The 19,948-nt window shown below is 43.4% G+C and overlaps 1 protein-coding gene across 1 annotated transcript in view; it reads left to right on the forward strand.

The window, feature by feature from the left end:
• SHC3 (SHC adaptor protein 3) overlaps positions 1 to 19,948 on the forward strand; it is a 117,626-nt gene that overhangs the window by 25,521 nt on the left and 72,157 nt on the right. Inside the window, exon 2 of the mRNA XM_074994157.1 lies at positions 6,146 to 6,216. Coding sequence (XP_074850258.1) covers positions 6,146 to 6,216 — 71 coding nt within the window. The remainder of the gene's footprint in view (positions 1 to 6,145; positions 6,217 to 19,948) is intronic.

The following is a 19,948-nucleotide window of genomic DNA, read 5'->3' on the forward strand; positions in this document are numbered from 1 at the left end:
CCTTCTGGGATCCCTCTGTTGGTTCGGAGGGAGATTCCAGGGGTGAGGGGGGCATGGAGATGTTGGGAGGTGGCCATGGGGCTGGTGGGGTGCCTTGCTCTGCTCTCACATTGTTGGGAGGGCTTGTTGCTGCAGGATTGTGCAGTTCCTGCCGCCGACATGCTCTCAGCTTTCTGCACAGGGCTTCTGAGTCGCTGGGTCTTTCAATGCAGCCGGACACGCCGACCACAGAACCCTGCATGTACTGAGAGGAGCATCTCCATATGCCAGCTGGCTGGCGCCATGGAGGACTGCTCTTTTGAAAGAGCAGCCTGAGGAGCATCTCCATTTGCCCTTTTCCAAAAGAGGATTTCAAAAGGAGAGGCTCTTCCTGACATGGGAAGGGAAGAGTGATTTTGGCACGCTGCAGTCTTTCAAAATTATTTTCGAAAGAGCACTTTTTGTGTGTGAACGTTCCACGGGATATTTTGAAAGAGGCCCTCCTTTTGATTTCTAGTTTGCAGCCAGAAAATATAAAGATGCAAGAAATAAATACTGAACAAATCTATCTCCAAAACTGTAATGTTGAATACTGCAACAATAGAAAATTAACTAACTCACAGTAGCCACTCAATCTTTTATTTTACTCCAAGCTATGATGACTTCAATAATATTTATAGAGAAAAATTAAAAGACATTCTGTGGTGGACATATGAAAACAAACAAGACACTTTTATAAAGCTATGCACCTTTGTATGATATATTCTTGCTAATGTAAATAGGCACAGAACATTTACTGATAAGACTTTGGGATGATCACCTGTATGTGATCCCAAAGAAAGTGGATCTGATTCTCTACTTTGTTATGCCACTTTACCATCTGCAGACCTCAACTGGTCTCAATGGAATAACACTGCCGTAAAAACTCTCTTTAACGATGTATTCTATGTGACTTTATTTTCTGAAAGTTTTGTTGATAATTAGCACTTTAAAGACTAACAAAATAATTTATTAGGTGATGAGCTTTCGTGGGACAGACCCACTTTTTCAGACCATAGCCAGACCAGAACAGACTCAATATTTAAGGGACAGAGAACCAAAAACAGTAGTAAAGGAGGACAAATCAGAAAAAAATGATCAAGGTGAGCAAATCAGAGAGTAGAGGGTTATAAGCCAGGGGGAGGAAGGTCAAGTATTAGATTAAGCCAAGTATGCAAACGAGCCCCTACAGTGACTCAGAACATTCCCATCCCAGTTCAAACCACGTGTTAATGTGCCGAATTTGAATATAAAAGACAGCTCAGCTGTCTCCCTTTGAATAGTGGTGTGAAAATTTTTCTTCAGTAACACGCAAACTTTTAAGTCATTAACAGAATGGCCTACTCCATTAAAATGTTGACTAACCGGTTTGTGGATCTGGAGTGCTTTTATGTCTGTTTTGTGCCCATTAACTCTTTGTCTAAGGGAGTTAGAAGTCTGTCCGATGTACAAAGCATCTTGGCATTGTTAGCACATGATGGCATATATGTTGTTAATTGAGGAACATGAGAATGTGCCCTCAGCTAACATCATATATGTCATCATGTGCCAACAATGCCCAGATGCTTTGTACATTGGACAGACTTCTAACTCCCTTAGACAAAGAGTTAATGGGCACAAAAGAGACATAAAAACAGATCCACAAACCGGTTAGTCAACATTTTAATGGAGTAGGCCATTCTGTTAATGACTTAAGAGTCTGCGTGTTACTGAAGAAAAATTTTCACACCACTATTCAAAGGGAGACAGCTGAGCTGTCTTTTATATTCAAATTCGGCACATTAACACGTGGTTTGAACTGGGATGGGAATGTTCTGAGTCACTGTAGGGGCTCGTTTGCATACTTGGCTTAATCTAATTCTTGACCTCCCCTCCTCCATACTCCTCTACTCTCTGATTTGCTACCTTGATAATTTTTTTCTGATTTATCAACTTTGATTACTGTTTTTGGTTCTCTATGCCTTAAATATTGAGTCTCTTCTGGTATGGCTATGGTCTGAAGAAGTGGGCCTGTCCCACGAAAGCTCATCATCTAATAAATTATTTTGTTTGTCTTTAAAGTGCTACTTGACTGCTTTTTTGTTTTGATCGTATATAGACTAGCACGGCTCCCTCTCTGTTACTGTAGATAATTGTGCATGTAATGTCTTTGTGCTGATCAGGTGTTTGCTCACCTGCACTGGGGGGATTTTTAGCCACCTTCCACCCTTGCTCCCTTTGCACTCCTACCATAAAAGTAGAGGTAGAAAGTAACTGAGTAGAAATACTTAGTTACACTACTCAAGTATTTTCAATATCTGTACTTTACTCAGTTAAATTTTTTGGTGCTTCAACTTTTACTTAAGTTGTTTTAAAAGAAAATATTGTCCTTTTTACACCACTACTGTCCCCAGAAGTGCTTAGTTACTTGCTACTTTCATCATGCCACTGACACTTGCACAAGCCAGCTTTCTGATTGGCTATAGAACAGCTGCATAAGCAAAGCATCCAATCATCATGCAGTGAGACTTTTTTTTTTAGAAAATAACCAATCACCAAGCACAATGGCCCTGCCAATGATATAGCTTTCTTTCAAAACCAGTATCTACGAACGGGTGAGGGGCTGGATCCAGCGTGCAGGGGAGAAAAGCATGGCCCTGCGCACTGACGCTAACCATCCTGCTGGCCGGGGGAATGTGGTGCTGGAAACTGCTCATGGGAGGATTTCCCCACTCCTCCTATTGGACAGACTTTGACCAGTGGGAGCAGCAGAGGGTGGTACCTGGAAGTGTCAGGGAGCCTGGAGCCAGGGTAAGCACCAGCTCCTGCATCCCTATCCCTCTCCCGCTCCCGCAACTCCCCTAACCCCAGTCAGCTCCTGCCTTCCCCTCCCACCCAGCTCTCCCACTCCAAGTCTTCTGCCGAACTCTCCCTTGCTTCTATGCCTTTCCACTGGCCAGATGCCCCTCCCCTAGCTCACTCTTGCACCCCCCCAGACACCCCACTCCCATCTGGCTCCAGCACCCTGCCTCCCTCCTGGACCAGGGATGGAAAATCCTATTCACTGGGCCAATGTGTTAAATGTTAAGTTTAACCAGTTAACTGATTAAATGGGTGCTGGGGGTGCAGCTGTGGTGCCCCTACTCATGGCATGCTGAGGACCAGGACTGCTCTGGTCTGGCTGGAGCATCCTTGCTCAGAGCACTGCTGTGGGTGGAGGGCACTCCAATGCAGCCAGAGGAACCCTTATCCACAGCAGCCCGGCCTGGGAGTGCTCCCACCTGGCTGGAGCAGCGCACATCCACAGTGGCCAGGTTGTGCCATGGGGTGGGGCATTCCAGCTGGGCCAGAGCAGTCCCTGTCCTTGGTGACCCTGGGCACACTGTGAATAGGGATGTTCTAGCCAGGCTGAAGCAGCCTTGGTTCCAGCACATTCCCCGGTAATTTGAAATTTCTGTAATTGGACGCCTGTTTGGTCATTCTTAAGCTTTATAAATGAACACCGTGACTATATTTAAATTCCAGATTTGAAATGTAAATGTATAGTGTATGAGTGTGTATATGGTATATAATACACACATGTCTGTGGGTGCATAACTGGTTGGATAACTGTTCACAGAGAGCAGTTATTAATGGGTCATAATCATGCTGGAAAGGCGTAAGTGGGGATCCACAGGGGTCAGTTTTGGGGCCTGCTCTGTTCAATATTTTCATCAGTGATTTAGATAATGGCACAGAGAGGGCCCTTATCAAGTTTGCAGATGATACAAAGTTGGGTGGGGTTGCAAGTACTTTTGAGGTTAGAGCCAGAATTCAAAATGATCTGGGCAAACTGGGGAAATCATCTGAGGCAAATAGTTCAATAAGGACAAAAGCAAAGTGCTCCACTTAGGAAGGAACAATCAGTTTCACACATATAAATTGGAAGGGAATCCCTAGGATGGAGAAAGGGATTTAGAGGTCACAGTGGACCACAAGCTAAGTAAGAGTCAACAGTGTGACACTCTTCCAAAAAAACCAAACATGATTCTTGGATGCATTAGCAGGAGTGTTGTGGGCAAAGCACTAGAAGTCATTCTTCTTATCTATTCTTGACTGATAAAGCCTCAGTTGGAGTCCTGTGTCCACTTCTGGGCCCCACATTTTAGGAAGGATGTGGAGAAATTGGAAAGGATCCAGAGACAAGCAACTAAAACAATTAAAGGTGTAGAAAATATGACCTATGAGGGAAGATTAAACACATTAGGTCTGTTTAGTTTAGAAACTAAAAAGGGTGTCACAAGGAAGAAGGAGATAATTTTTTTCTCCTTAGACTCTGAAGTTAGGACAAGAAGCAATGGGCTTAAATTACAGCAAGGGAGTTTTAGGTTGGACATTAGGAAAAATTTCCTACCTGTCAGGGCGATTAAGAATTAGAATAAATTGCCTGTGGCGGTTGCAGAATCTCCATCATTGGAGATATTTAAGCAGAGGTTGGATAAATATCCAACAGGGATGATAAAAATGGTGCTTGGTCCTACTGTGAGGGCAGGGGATGGAATGACCTCTTGAGGTCCCTTCCAGGTCTTGTGTTCTATGATTCTGCGACACACACACACACACACACACACACACACACACACACACATATATGTACATTTTATAAATGAGTATACACATATATTTATGTCTATATGTGTATGTGTGTGTGTGTGATATATATATATGTGAAAAATAATGGTTCCCTATGATAACTCAGGTGATTAACTACAGATTATCATAGGACACCTAGTTTTTACCTCTGGATACTGGAGTACGGTTAAGCTGCAACATGTTTGTACTTTTATTCAAGTAGTTTTCCAGAAGGATACTTTTGCTTTTACTTAGTTACATTTTTTTCAAAGTAGCAGTACTTTTACTCAAGTGAGTTTCTGGGGTACGTTTTCCACCACTGGAAAAAAGGGAGGAAGAAGCATCATGAGGGGGAGCAAAGTGGAACTGTGGTAGAACTGAGTTATGTTATGCTCTGTCTTCCACTGATGAGATATAGGTTGGAGCTAATGGATAATCAGAGCATATGTGTCGGACTGGATACTTGCACGTGGAAATACTGATAATTTAGAGAGCTTACATGCACAGTTAAATGCTGTGCTTTCAGTCACTTCCATAATATTTTTTTGCATTTGTGTGAAAGGGATCTACTGAGCATGACCATTTCCTGGAACATTTTTGAGTTCCAACCTTTTTATTAAAAACAACAAGAAGTCCTTGTTGTTTTCGAAGATACAGACCAACACAGCTACCTCTCTGATCCTTTTTATTTTCAGTTAGATTTTTTCTAACATGACAACAAGGCAGATTGTATTCAGGCAGCCATGTGGTAGAATCTGCTTGAGTAAGACATTTCTAATTTTGGAGGATTATCTTTAGAACAATGAAGAGATGGCCGTCCACATGTCTTTTCAGGGCTTTTCTGAATTAAATTTGAAAGCAGGTAATTAAAGAATAACATGTTGCTTTTCACATCATTTGTTTTATGAAGAACCCCATATCTGTGACCATAAAATAGGTAGGAGTTTAATGTGCACATCCCCTGATTGCTGTTGCATGTTCAGATCAAATCTTTATACATGCAAATTCTCAATTATTTTTCTCACTGACCGTTTACTCTTGCAAATACCTGCTTTGGTGTGAGGTTACATGCAACCTTTTTCATGTGCTACTTTTGTTTGACGTTTTTGATAATCTGGCCCGTAATATATGGCTTTATTTATAACAGGTTGATGAAAGACATGACAATATCATGGCATATTTTTCAACTTACGCCCTTATATTGATTTTATTTGTACTTCTTAGAATAGCTTCAAGCCAAGTGAAGAATATGAATGTGAATGAAGTACTACACAGTACATTATGTACTGTGTGTTATGATGAGATTAGGCATAAAAAGATATGTGGTCATACACCTACATTATAAATGAAATGCAGTGTTTCTAGATCAGCCCTGTGACCCACAGAACCTAGTGATGCAAAATTAGTTCACAAACAAGGTAAATAAGATGTAAATCAAGGTTGTACTATAACTTTTATTGATTGATTGTATTTGCTCTTAGAGCTCGACAGTGCATATAGTAGATACGTAGTAGATATTTTTTCTTTCTTCCTGCAGTACTTGGGGTGCATAGAGGTTTTACGCTCAATGAGATCTCTTGACTTCAATACAAGAACACAGATTACGAGGTAAGTCTTTTTTCAAATAAATTTACATAGTTAACTCTTGTATTGTCTCCAAACAGTCAACATGTGACTGGAGAAGAGCCCATATGCAACCAAATATTTAAACTCTGTGGCTCATTGTTATGTTTTCCAAGTACAGTCAGGCATCTTACATTAACTTGGCTCCAGAGTGACTTAAAGCGTATTTTCTGTTCCTCCTGTTCGTCTGCCCAATTCAGCAAAGTATAATTTAAGCATGTGCTTAAGTACATTCTTTTTCAGAAAAGCACTTGTTTAGGTATACGTTTAAACCCACTGAAATCAGTGAAACTTAGCATGTGCTTACCATTAAACAAACACTTCACTGAATGGGGATGGAGTGCTTAATTTGGGCTCTCAATGCTTGAAATGCTAAAAAAAAGCCTTGAGGATTTTTCTGTGTATATATATTTTACTTGTTCTTTGTGAAACCATACAAAAGAAGGGTTAATATTTCTAAATATTCTAAATCAGTGCAGAAAATATAAATGGAAGGAAACGAGTAGACTGGTAATAGAAATAAATACAAGCCTATTATTCTTTTCAGAATTCTTTTCAGACAATGCATAATAAAGAGTAAGCATATATTGTATAGCTAATAGAATTTCTAAGCACAGCATTTTTTAAACCCATCACTAAAACAGTCCATAAAGATTATAGTGCTTTTAAAACATTATCCATGAATAATTTTATTTATAAAGAGATTCTTTAGGGAGAAATAGAGCACACATTTGTTTGTACATATTCTAATTCACTTTGAATGCTAGCATCTTCTAGCATTTGGACTGTAAAATGTCAAAAAAAAAAAGCCAAATTAGGTGTCACAGGTCCACAGCAATAAAGCATTCTATTTGAAAAGCAAAATACAAAAAGAAATCAGTGGAGAAGACTGTTGCCTTTTGAATTCAGGGAGGTGGCTCGTGAATGGTGATTCTGGAAAATACCTTCTTCAAGTGATTGCTCATGTTGATTCTGATAGGTATGTGCAAGTGCTGCATACACAATCATCAGAAAGTTTTCTTTAGCAGTAACTGTTGGGTCAGCCGTTGAGCTCCTGAGTGTGGTGACAGTATGGTAGTGCGCATATGTAACTGCTGACGCACTGCCTGCCCAGTTCGATCTGCGGATTACAGTAAACAAGAGGCTGGATATGAGTCAACTGTGTGCCCTTGTAGCCAAGAAGGCTAATGGCATGTTGGGGTACATTAAGAGAAGCATTTCCAGCAGATCTAGAGACGTTATTATTCCCCTCTATTTGGCACTGGTGAGGCTGCATCTGGAGTGTTGCGCCTGGTTCTGGACCCCCATTATAGAAAGGATGTGTATGCATTGGAGCGGGTTCAGTGGAGGGCAAGGAAAATGATGAGGGGGCTGGAGCATGTGACTTATGAGGAGATGCTGAGGGATTTGAGGTTATTTATGTTGCAGAAGAGAAGACTGAGAGACAATTTGATAGCAGCCTTCAACTTCCTGAAAAGGGGCTCTAAAGAGGATGGAGAGAGGATGTTCTCGGTAGTGACAGATGGCAGAACAAGGAGCAGTGCTCTGAAATTACGGAAGGAGAAGTATAGGTTGGATATTAGAAAAAACTGTTTCATCGGGGGGATGATGGAGCACTGGAATGCGTTAGCTAGAGAGGTGGTGAAATCTCCATCCCTAGAGGTTTGTAAGTTCCAGCTTGACAAAGTCCTGGCTGGGGTGATTTAGTTGGGGTTGAACCTACTTCAGGCAGGGGGCTGGACTAGATGACCTTCTGAATTCTTCCAGGCCTGGAATTCTATGATTCTATTATTCTTACTGCCAGTGACAGTCATTGGAGCTAGCTGCTCTTGCCTTGCAAGTGTGTTTCTTCTATTCCTTAGTTCGAGTTATTGTTACTATAATTCTTTGTAGTTAGCATCAGTTATTACAGATAATAGTTGGTAGTTAAGTTTTTTCTGGTGGGTGGGATTTACTCCCCTATTACTTTGCCCCCATACCACATGCCACAATCACAGGGATTTAAAGCCTGTAGTGTGTGTAGGAAGCCTTTATCTTAGAGCAACCCCTATGAGGCCTTTTTGAAGTGTCTTGGAGAAGTACACCAGACAGACACATGCCCCATTTGCCACAGTGTCCCCTTGCACAAAGAAAGGGAAAGAGTACCATCTCAAACTCTTGTTATTGGAGGCAGCACCAGTCTCCTCCAGAGCAACGGCATCAGTGCGCAAGACTTCAGCACCAAGGAAGGACTCCTTTAAAGGCCACTGCCACCACTCCCTGGTGTACACATACGGTACAAGCACTCAGCACCGTTCCCATTCCCCGCTGCCACATAAACAGAAAAAGATGAACTGAGGAAGGTCCCCAGCCAGACCTGTGTACTGCAGTACAGTAGAGTTATGGCCACCACAACATGTTCCAGCACTGTTAAGACTGGATCTCAGGAGGAGTTCATCAAGTCTGGTGCTAGTCAACTTGCTGGTCAGAGAGGCTTTGGAAGAGGAAGTGGATCTCCCTTCCACTCCTGACAAGCTTGAAGCTTCACGTGACCTCAGAGAGTTGACAGCCAACATAACTCCTCCACTTGCACTGCAAGCAACCTCCACTCTGGTACCACTAGCAGTACTGGTGACAGTACTGCCCCGGCACTGTTTGCAGTCTCAGTGCCAGTGATGTCTATGGCACCAATGAGTGCACAGCTGACACATACCTTACTGACCTTCATGGTATTCATTGCAGCACCAGTCATACAGCATCGGGGGAAAGCTTTGCTATGCAGCAGCTGTCATCTCCAGGAGCTAGCTACCTGGCACTGGCAGTATCAGCACCACCCTGGTCAGCATCTGAGTATTCTTCAGGCTCCTGGAAGTTGTCTGCATTGGGACACAGCAGTTACCAGTTGTGCTCACCATCTCTCCCAGCACCATTCCTGGCACTGTGCAGAGCTCCCACCAGTTTGGCCAGCTCATGCCATTTAATGGTCATTTTTGGTGCTTAGGTCTGTCATCAGGCTTTGGGCTCCAGGGTGGCTTCAGTGGCATTGTTTGTTCAAAGCCCACCTTTCTCAATCTTGGCTCCACACACAGTTGTGGTGCTGTCACCAGACCAGACCAGACCCTCCAGTCCATTACAGCTTAGCCAGACACAAGATGAAAAGACAGTACTTCAGAATCCATAGCTTTTACATGAATATGAGGGTCAGGAGGACCTGGGGCCTACAGCATCATCATCTTCCTCACCCAATGAGCTTGTAGTGGGAACCTCAGTGACATCATTGCCTGCCATGGATCTGAAGGGCCATCAGGACCTCCTCCATGGGATGGCCAAGTGATCAGATATTGCCATGTCAATTTTCCAGAATTGGGGTCTTTCCCACTTGGACCTTTTTGCATCATGAATCAGTTGTAAATGTCAGAGAGTTTCCTCATGCATGAACCACCCTCCAGAATACCAGCATCTGAAGACGTGAGTTAACTCATGAAAGCTCATGCTCTAAACTTTTCTGTTAGTCTATAAGGTGCCACAGGACCCTTCGTTGCTGCTACAGATCCAGACTAACACGGCTACCCCTCTGACACCCTCCAGAATACCGTATTCCAAAATAATTCTACGTAGACTCAGTATTTTGAATTAGAGCCTCTGGAAGCAGTGCTTAATCTGAAATAGTCTCTATTGTGTGTAGACACACTATTTTGGAATAAGTTTTGCTTATTCCAAGACTTCTTTGTAGTGTAGACACATTAGTCTGTAATATCTTATTTTGGAATAAAAACTCCAGAACAAGTTATTCTGGAATAACTTTGCTGTGTAGACATACCCTAAGAAAGCCTCCACCTGGCCACATATTTGGCTAAATGGAAACAGTTTTCCATTTAGTCCCAGCAGCAAGAATCCCCTCCTCCCACAGCAGGTACCCATATACAACATTTTGGAGTATTTACTGTCCCTTAAGGACCAATGACTAGAAATTTCATCAGTCCAGATACACCTTGTAGCTATCTTGACCTTTCCCGCGGGAGCGGATCATATTTGCTAATTCGGTAGTTAGTCACTTGGACTATACCCACAATACTAACCCAGTAGCATGGCTTAACTCTGGCACCTCAACCTGGAATCCTTCCATCTGATGGTATGGAAGCGCCATAAGTGTGACCACTGGTACCCCAATGGAGCCTTAATTTGGTCCTGAACAAACATCTGCCCTCTTTTCTGCCTTCCATGAAAAACAGTTCTGCAAGCAGTGGCCAGTTAAAATCCAGCCCATCTTCCAAGAGCACTGCTTGGAAGTCACCTATTGGAATCAACATGAGCAATCACTTGAAGAAAGAGACAGTTACCCACCTTTCATAACTGTTGTTCTTCGAGGTGTTGCTAATGTCCATTCCGAATCCCACCCGTCCTCCCTCTGTCAGAATGACCCGGCAGGTGGCAGGTGCACAACTTCATATGTGCCTCACAGCTGACTCGATGGGTACTACTAGGGAGAACATTGCCAATGATCATGCCTGCAGCATGCACATACACTTATCGGAATGAACATGAGCAATACCTCTCAAAGAACAGTTACAAAAGGTAGTAACCGTCTTTTCCAGTTTCTAGAAATCTATCTCAAATCAAAGAAAACATGATCTATTATATATATGCATAATTATATATATAAAACTAATACCTCTTGTGTTTGGATGTCAGTCTCATAGACTCCATGGGTGGGATTCAGAAATGTCGTACATGGGTGTAATTTCACTGATTAAAGAGAGTTGCACCTGCAAAACCAACTTTGAGTTCACCCCCAGTGGTACATCTACACTGCATTTGGAAGCCCATTAAAAGTAGCTTTATGGATGTTGAAACTCAAGCTTCAGCCCAGGCTCTCAAGACCACCTAATTGCCTGGGTCTGAGCTCAGGTGACTAGCTGGAGTTTTTGCCAGGGCCACAACTTCTGCACTGCTATTTTTAGCAGGCTGGCTTAAGGTGAACTAGCAGGAGTCTATCTACCCGCACAGGGAGACTTTCTCACCGCTGCAGTATAGGAATACTCTATGAGCTCGTCTACACTAGCCCCCTCCCTCAAAGGGGACATATAAATGAGCCCAATTGGCGAATAGCGATGAGGTGATACTCTGCATATGCAGCACCTCATTAGCATAATTCCTGCTGGGTGAATTTCAAAGTTGCTAACTTTGAAGCAGCAGCAACAGCGTAGCCATGGGCGCTTTGAAGTACACGTGCTACTTTGAAGCTCCCTTACTCCCAGGTTCCGTAAATGTTTTGGCTATGTCTACACTTCCCTGTATTTTGAAGGAAGCATGGTAATCAGGTGATGGGAGATTACTAATGAAGTGCTGCTATGAATATGCAGAACTTCATTAGGCTAATTCTCCCCCACGGCAACTTAGAAGTATCAAACTTCAAAGTTCCAGCATGTGTTCAGCCACAAATACTTCAAAGTGCCCATGCTACTTCAAAGTGCCTTTACTCCCCAAAGTTTGACACTTTGAAGTTGCTGCAGGGGAGAAATAGCCTAATGAAGTGCTGCATATTCACCACAGCACTTCATTACTAATCTCCCATCAGCCTGATTACCAGGCCCCCTTCAAAGTACGAAGCAAGTGTAGACATAGCCTTTGGGAGTAAGGAAACTTCAAAGTAGCACAGGTACTTTGAAGTGCCCATGACTACACTGCTTGCTGCTGCTTCTAAGTTAGCAACGTCAAAGTTCACATAGTGGGAATTATTCTAATGAGGTGCTGCATCTGCAGCTCAGCACCTCATTGCTATTCTCTGATCAGGCTCATTTACATGCCCCCTTTGAAGGAGGGGGCTTGTGTAGACAAGCCATATGTGTCCTACAACTGAGTGTTCGGACTGTATGATGATGAGGTGAGTAGCAATAGATAGATGGGTGACAGAAAGTTCCTGTCAAACAATACAGGCCTTAGAAGACAGTCGTGAGTTTTTCTTGTATGCTGTCCCTATGGTCTCTCTCTGTGCATTTCTACAGTATTCACAATAATGGCTATTTTAAGTAACTTCCTGCCAGGCAGATTTTTAGCTCTGGCACAAGTGTCACATTTGTACTTGTCTCTTGGAAAGTTAAGTGATAACATCTTTATAAAACAATTTGTAATAGTTGCTTGCTTTGCGATTTTATATCTGAATATGACCACTGTCTTGCTGGTTTAGCATTACTTTTTTTCTCCAGTAACAAGTTTTAAGATACAGTCTGTCAGTAAAAAACAACCATATTTGACAACTGGAGAGCGGTATAATCTGCAGTCATTTTATTTGCAAAATGTTACTATTCCAGTGTTCTCTGAGCACTTGGCTATTTTTGGCTTTAACTGGCTATGTCTACATGTGCCCCAAACTTCGAAATGGCCATGCAAATGGCCATTTCGAAGTTTACTAATGAAGCGCTGAAATGCATATTCAGCGCTTCATTAGCATGCGGGCGGCAGCGGCGCTTCGAAAGTGATGCGCCTTGCAGCCGCGCGGCGCGTCCAGACGGGGCTTCTTTTCGAAAGGACCCCGCCTACTTCGAAGTCCCCTTATTCCCATGAGCTCATGGGAATAAGGGGACTTCGAAGTAGGTGGCGTCCTTTCGAAAAGGAGCCCCGTCTGGACGTGCCGCGCGGCGGCAAGGCGCCTCAATTTCGAAGTGCCGCTGCCGCCCGCATGCTAATGAAGCGCTGAATATGCATTTCAGCGCTTCATTAGTAAACTTCGAAATGGCCATTTGCATGGCCATTTCGAAGTTTGGGGCACATGTAGACACGGCCACTGTGAAACATACTTTTGAAAACTTACATATTTTTGTCAAAGTTGTAGCATAGCTGATCACATGCTGGGAATTTTCTTGGCTAATATCTTTTTGACCATATGTAAAACATAAGAAAAATTGCAGGCAGGAAACTTAAGTTGCTCAGTATTTCTCATTTTCTTAAACAAATAATGCCACCTAGATTCACTCCTCATTCATTTGTAGCACTTGATCTAGATAGGACTGATATCACTGAGAGTCTTTGGATGAGCTTGTAATCAGATGCTGTAACCTCAATTTACATTTCACAGTAGAAGTGCCTCTGGCTCATGTTATAGTTAAAGGAAAACCGCAAGTAGTCTCAGTTTCATGTTGTAATTTCATATTTCACATATAAGCTTATTTTTAATTAGGAAGTACCCAAAACTCATGGTGAAATGTCACATATGTATCAAATAGTTCGTGATAACCTCAGTTACAAATGACAAACAGATGTTTCTAGTAAGTAACATTTATTCTAGGACTGAAGTAATTCTATAGTTTATCCAGAATCTGTGCCAAACACCATGTGTCTTAGTTCTTGATTCTCATATAAACATTGTGTACCTACTGTGCTATTGGTCTTGCCAAATGAAGCATCATCATTATTAGCTGACTTCTCTGTGGCTCCTTTAACCAATGAGGATAATTTAAAGTTTGAAAACCCTTGTGTAGTAGGTCATTGGCAATGGGGGTTGAAGCTGGGGTCTGTGGTGTCTTTACTGCCTGAGCTAAAAAGCCCAGGTTCCATAAATTGTTCCATAACTAGGAAGGGGATGGAGAAGCAGTGGGCAACTTAGGCTAGTGAGTGGCTCTACCTCATCTCAGTGGGCTGCAAGATGATTGTAAACGGGACAATCTGCTGGGACTGGGCAGTGTTGCTAACCTTTGTGTACCTAGAATTTGCAGGGTATGCTCAGGCCCATGAATGTTGGGAGAAAGGAGGCAGTTCCTCCTACATTTCAAAGAGATCTGGAGCTCCAGCTGCTGTCACAGTACCAGTAGCGGTGTCTGGAGCTATGGGTCCTTTGAAATGCTGCAGAGGGCTATGCTGCTGCTCTGCATGCAGTGTGAGCAGGTCAGGGCTGCCTGCTCTAAACCCCACCTCTGCTGTCCTTGGCCCCACTTCTTCTGGGATCCCTCCCACCCACCCAGGGGCCCACAATGGCTGTCGTCACTAGTGGATGTGCTGATTGAACCACAGTAGGGCTTTTATCGGATGCAGAGAAACCACACTGGTCTTACAGTCAATATTGTATGCAGTCAGTACTCACCTTACATCATGTTCCCTTGCTTTATGTGCATGTCACTTTAGTAATATTGGAAAGAAAAAAATTCCACAGATGGAAACCCTGTACATATGGGTTGCCCACCGCTAAGATAAAGGTCTAAGCCTTGCTACACCAATCCTCTTGGCTGGAGAAGGTACCCTAAGCTTCAGATATTTAAGCAATTCAAATCCGTGTTTGGGCCTCCAGTGAAAAGGTAACCTTCATGGTAAGCATATTAAGGGCCCAAAAGCAAGCTATCCTGCTGCATAGGAAAGACAGAAAATATGGCAAAAGACCACCTTGGCTTAACCAGGAGATCTTGCATGATCTCAAAATAAAAAAAGAATCGTATAAAAAATGGAAACAAGGACAAATTACAAAGGATGAATGTTGGCAAACAACACAGGCATGCAGGAACAAGATTAGAAAGGCTAAGGCAAAAAATGAGCTCAAACTAGCTGCAGGCATAAAGGGAAACAAGAAAGCTTTTTATAAATACATTAGAAACAAGAGGAAGACCAGGGACAGTGTAGGGCCATTGGTCAGTGAGGAGGGAGAAAGAGTAACACGGAACTTGGAAATGGCAGAGATGCTTAATGACTTCTTTGTTTCGGTGTTCACTGAGAAGACTGATGAAGGAATGCCCAACATAGTGAATGCTAGTGGGAAAGAGGTAGGATCAGAAGTTGAAATAAAAAAAGAATAAGTTAAAAATTACTTAGAAAAATTACATGTCTGCAAGTCACCAGGGTCTGATGAAATGCATCCTAGAATACTCAAGGAGCTGAAAGAGGAGGCATCTGAGCCTTTATCTATCATCTTTGGAAAATTATGGGAGACAGGAGAGATTCCAGAAGACTGGAAAAGGGCAAATATAGTGCCCATCTATAAAAAGGGGAATAAAAATAACCCACGAAACTACAGGCCAGTCAGCTTAACTTCAGTGCCAGGAAAGATAATGGAGCAGGTAATTAAAGAAATCATCTGCAAGCACTTGGAAGGTGGTAAGATGATAGGGAACAGCCAGCATGGATTCGTAAAGAACAAATCAGGTCAAACCAATCTGATAGCTTTCTTTGATAGGATAATGAGCCTTGTGGATAGGGGAGAAGCAGTAGGTGTGGTATACCTAGACTTTAGTAAAGCATTTAATATGGTCTCACATGATATTCATATAAAAAAACTAGGCAAGTACAATTTAGATGAGGCTACTATAAGGTGGGTGCATAACTGGCTGAATAACTGTACTCAGAGAGTAGTTTGTAATGGTTCTCAATCCTGCTGGAAAAGTATAACAAGTGGGGTTCCTCAGGGGTCTCTTTTAGGACCAGTTCTGTTCAATATCTCCATCAATGATTTAGATATTGGCATAGAAAGTATGCTGCTTATGTTTGCAGATGATACCAAGCTAGGAGGGGTTGCAACTACTTTGGAGGATAGGGTGATAATTCAAAATGATCTGGATAAACTGGAGAAATGGGCTGAGGTAAACAGGAAGAAGTTTAATAAGGACAAATGCAAAGTGCTACACTTGGGAAGGAACAATCAGTTTCACACATACAGAATGGGGAGAGACTGTCTAGGAATGACTACAGCAGAAAGGGATCTAGGGATTATAGTGGGCCACAAGCTAAATATGAGTCAACAGTGTGATGCTGTTTCAAAAAAAGCAAACATGATTCTGGGATGCATTAACAGGTGTGTTGTGAACAAGACACGAGAAGTCATTCTTCCATTCTACTCTGTGCTGGTTAGGCCTCAGCTGGAGTATTGTGTCCAGTTCTGGGCACCGCAGTTCAAGAAAGATGTGGAGAAATTAGAGAGGGTCCAGAAAAGAGAGACAAGAATGATCAAAGGTCTAGAGAACATGACCTATGAAGAAAGGCTGAAAGAATTGGGCTTGTTTAGTTTGGAAAAGAGAAGACTGAGGGGGGACATGATAGCAGTTTTCAGGTATCTAAAAGGCTACGTCTACACGTGCAGCCAACATCGAAATAGTCTATTTCGATGAATAACGTCTACACGTCCTCCAGGGCCGGCAACGTCGATGTTCAACTTCGACGTTGCTCAGCCCAACATCGAAATAGGCACAGCGAGGGAACGTCTACACGTCAAAGTAGCACACATCGAAATAGGGATGCCAGGCACAGCTGCAGACAGGGTCACAGGGCGGACTCAACAGCCAGCCGCTCCCTTAAAGGGCCCCTCCCAGACACAATTGCACTAAACAACACAAGATACACAGAGCTGACAACTGGTTGCAGACCCTGTGCCTGCAGCATAGATCCCCAGCTGCCGCAGAAGCAGCCAGAAGCCCTGGGCTAAGAGCTGCTGCCCACGGTGACCATAGAGCCCCGCAGGGGCTGGAGAGAGAGCATCTCTCAACCCCCCAGCTGATGGCCGCCATGGAGGACCCAGCAATTTCGACGTTGCGGGACGCGGATCGTCTACACGGTCCCTACTTCGACGTTGAACGTCGAAGTAGGGCGCTATTCCTATCTCCTCATGAGGTTAGCGACTTCGACGTCTCGCCGCCTAACGTCGAAGTTGGTGCCGCTACTTCGAAGTAGCGTGCATGTGTAGACGCAGCTAAAGGGTGTCACAAGGCAGAGGGAGGGAACTTGTTCTTCCTTGCCTCTGAGGATAGAACAAGAGGCAATGCACTTAAATTGCAGCAGGGGAGGTTCAGGTTGGACATTAGGGAAAAGTTCCTAACTGTCAGGGTGATCAAACACTGGAACGAATTGCCAAGGGAGGTGGTAGAATCTCCATCACTGGAGATATTTAAGAAGACGTTAGATAGATGTCAGTCAGGGATGGTTTAGACAGTACTTGGTCCTGCCATTGGGGCAGGGGGCTGGACTCGATGGCCTCTTGAGGTCCCTTCCAGTCCTAATATTCTATGATTCTATGAAGCATGGATTGTTCTTGTTTTCATAACTGCTACTTTGCTTGTAAATTTTCAGAGGTGGAAGGACCAATGGCTGTCCTATGGCCTGATATAACTTGTGACATCAGGTAATGTTTAGCAAGCATTCTTCAGTTCAGTTTGAGAATATGAGCCTAGTCAGAATCTGTGAGGATTCTGGAAACATCTATTTCACAGTGGACATGGGGGGAGAAATAACTCTGTGGTTTGAGCATTGGCCTGCTAAGCCCAGGGTTGTGAGCTTACTCCTTGAGGAGGCCATTTAGGACTCTGGGGCAAATAGATTAATAATAATAAAAAAAAATATCCACCTGTTAAGGATGGTGCTTGCTCCTGCCAAGAGGACAGGGGACTGGACTTGACTCAGTGACCTCCCAAGGTCCCTTCCAGCTCTATGAGAAGTGTGAGGCTTGTCACATGAATGCATTTATTGACAACAGCATAGGCAATGTCCACACTACAAGATAATGTCAGTTAGCCTGATTTTACGAAGTGCCTGTCTTCACAGTAAATACCATTAGCTTGATTTATGGTGCACTGAAATCAACATAATATCGATATCATAATATTGTCGTAACCTGATGGGTGTAGCGTTCAGTTCAAATTTAAATTTCCAAATGAAGGGTAGTGAGGAAGTGCCATGTCTTTAAATCAAATTAATTAGCCTCCAGACATGTCCCATGTGTGCCCCCCAATGCCCAGCAGTTCTCCACTCTGGTCTCTTCCGTCTCCACTGCTCTCAGGTGCGGAGGAGTTAGGCAACAAGACTGTTTCAATTCAGCACCTGGAAGCCTGTGGCTGTAGGGTCATGAGAGGCTGAAAAATCTTCTCTCTTTTTCTTTGCTAGTTGCATGGCTGTGGGGTCTGTGGTTCCGTGTCTACCTCTGCTAGCTGCCTTAATTTTCTGCGCTGCCTGGTGCCAGCCACTGCCCCTCTGCCCCATGTGGCAGCTAGGCTGTGGGTGGGGACTGTGCTTGTCTGATTGGACAAGAAACTTCTTTTCAGCTGTTTACATGTTGTCCTTCCCCCCACATCCCCTCTCTTCCCTCTCTGAGAGGTGCCACACATTCTGGAACGTTCTCTCGCATGCATCACGTGGCAGCTAGTCCTTGGGTAGGGGTTGTGCTTGGATGAGGAACTTTTTTTCAGATGTTTACATTTTGTCCTGCTCCCCACATCCCCCCCTTTCCCTCCGCCCAGCGGCACTATGCAGTCTGTAACTTTCCCACACCCAGCCGCATCACATAGCTTGACCCTGAACTAATAAAAGGACGTGCTGTGCAAGGTGCCAGGCAACTTGTGCACAGTGAGGTCCTGTAGCTGGCCAGGGGAAGTGTCCCTGGTCAGTCACGATTTTTGGGCAACAGAAAAAAATACTTTATTACTAGTGTGACTGTCTTGTGAGAGGAAATTTTTGGATGGGCTTTAGCGAAAGGCCAAGGGGCTGGCTGTAGCCAGGGGTCTTTCAGCCACCTGGTGGATATCTCCCTCAGCAGTCATGATTTTCAGGTGCTGGCTGTAGCTGAGGGTCTTTTAACTGCCCTGAGTCGTAACTATTTCAATGAAGGCAATGCAGTAGCTGTACAATTACCTCAATTCTTGAAGTAAGGCTTGTTAACAAGGATTATTCTTGTTCTGAGGGTCTTTTTTGGCAGGTCCAAACTTGGCTGTAGTCTGGGGTCTTTTAGCTGCCCAGGGAAGTTTCTCTCGGCAGACACAATTTTCGGGGTTGGCTATAGTCTGGAGTCTTTTATCCTCCCTGAGCCATAACTGTTTCAATGATTCATTGCAGTTTCAAGGTGGCACCCATGTCTACTTAAAACATATTCTTCTTCTAAGGGTCTTCTTTTCCAGGAGGCCTAAATCCAGATTCAGATCCAAACCTAGACCCAAGTCTAGGCATGCTGTTAAGAGGGGCATATGAGGGGGTCTCCCTGGGTTGTCACAAATTTCGGGGCTGGCTGTAGCAGGGGGTTTTTTAGCCTCCCCAAGCCATAACTTTTTCAATGTTTCATTGCAGTTTCAAAAAAAAAAAGCAGTCATGTAGCACTTTAAAGACTAACAAAACAATTAATTAGGTGATGAGCTTTCAGGGGACAGATCCACTTCTTCAGATCATACTTTCACCACAACAAACTCAATATATAAAGCACAGAGGTCCAAAAATTGTTATCAAGGTGACAAATCAGGAAAATTGTTATCAAAGGTGGCAAATCAGAAGAGGAGAGGGATGGGGGGAGAGGGTGTGTGTGGGGGAAGTTAAGAGTTAGATAAAACATCATAACCCATTATAAGGACTCTTTTACATACTTTGATGTTTTATCTAACTCTTAGCTTCCCACCCCACATTCCCCACACCCATCCCTCTGCTCTTCTGATTTGCCAACCTTGCTAACAATTTTTGGACTTCTGTGCTTTATATATTGAGTCTGTTCTGGTAAGGCTATGATCTGAAGAAGTGGGTCTGTCCTACAAAAGCTCATCACCTAATAAATTATTTTGTTAGTCTTTAAAGTGCTACGTGGCTGCTTTTTTGTTTTGATAGAATACAGACTAACACAGCTATCTGTTTGTCACTATTGCAGTTTCAGTGTAGCACCCATGTCTATTTAAACATATTCTTCTTTTTAGGGTCCTTTTTTTCAGGAGGTCTAAATCCAGATTCAGGTACCAAGCTAGATCCAAGCATACACGTGCTGTTAATAGGGGCTGGTGGTGGATCTCTGTGGGTGGTC

This window comes from Carettochelys insculpta, chromosome 5, assembly GCF_033958435.1.
Source record: "Carettochelys insculpta isolate YL-2023 chromosome 5, ASM3395843v1, whole genome shotgun sequence".
Taxonomy (NCBI): domain Eukaryota; kingdom Metazoa; phylum Chordata; order Testudines; family Carettochelyidae; genus Carettochelys; species Carettochelys insculpta.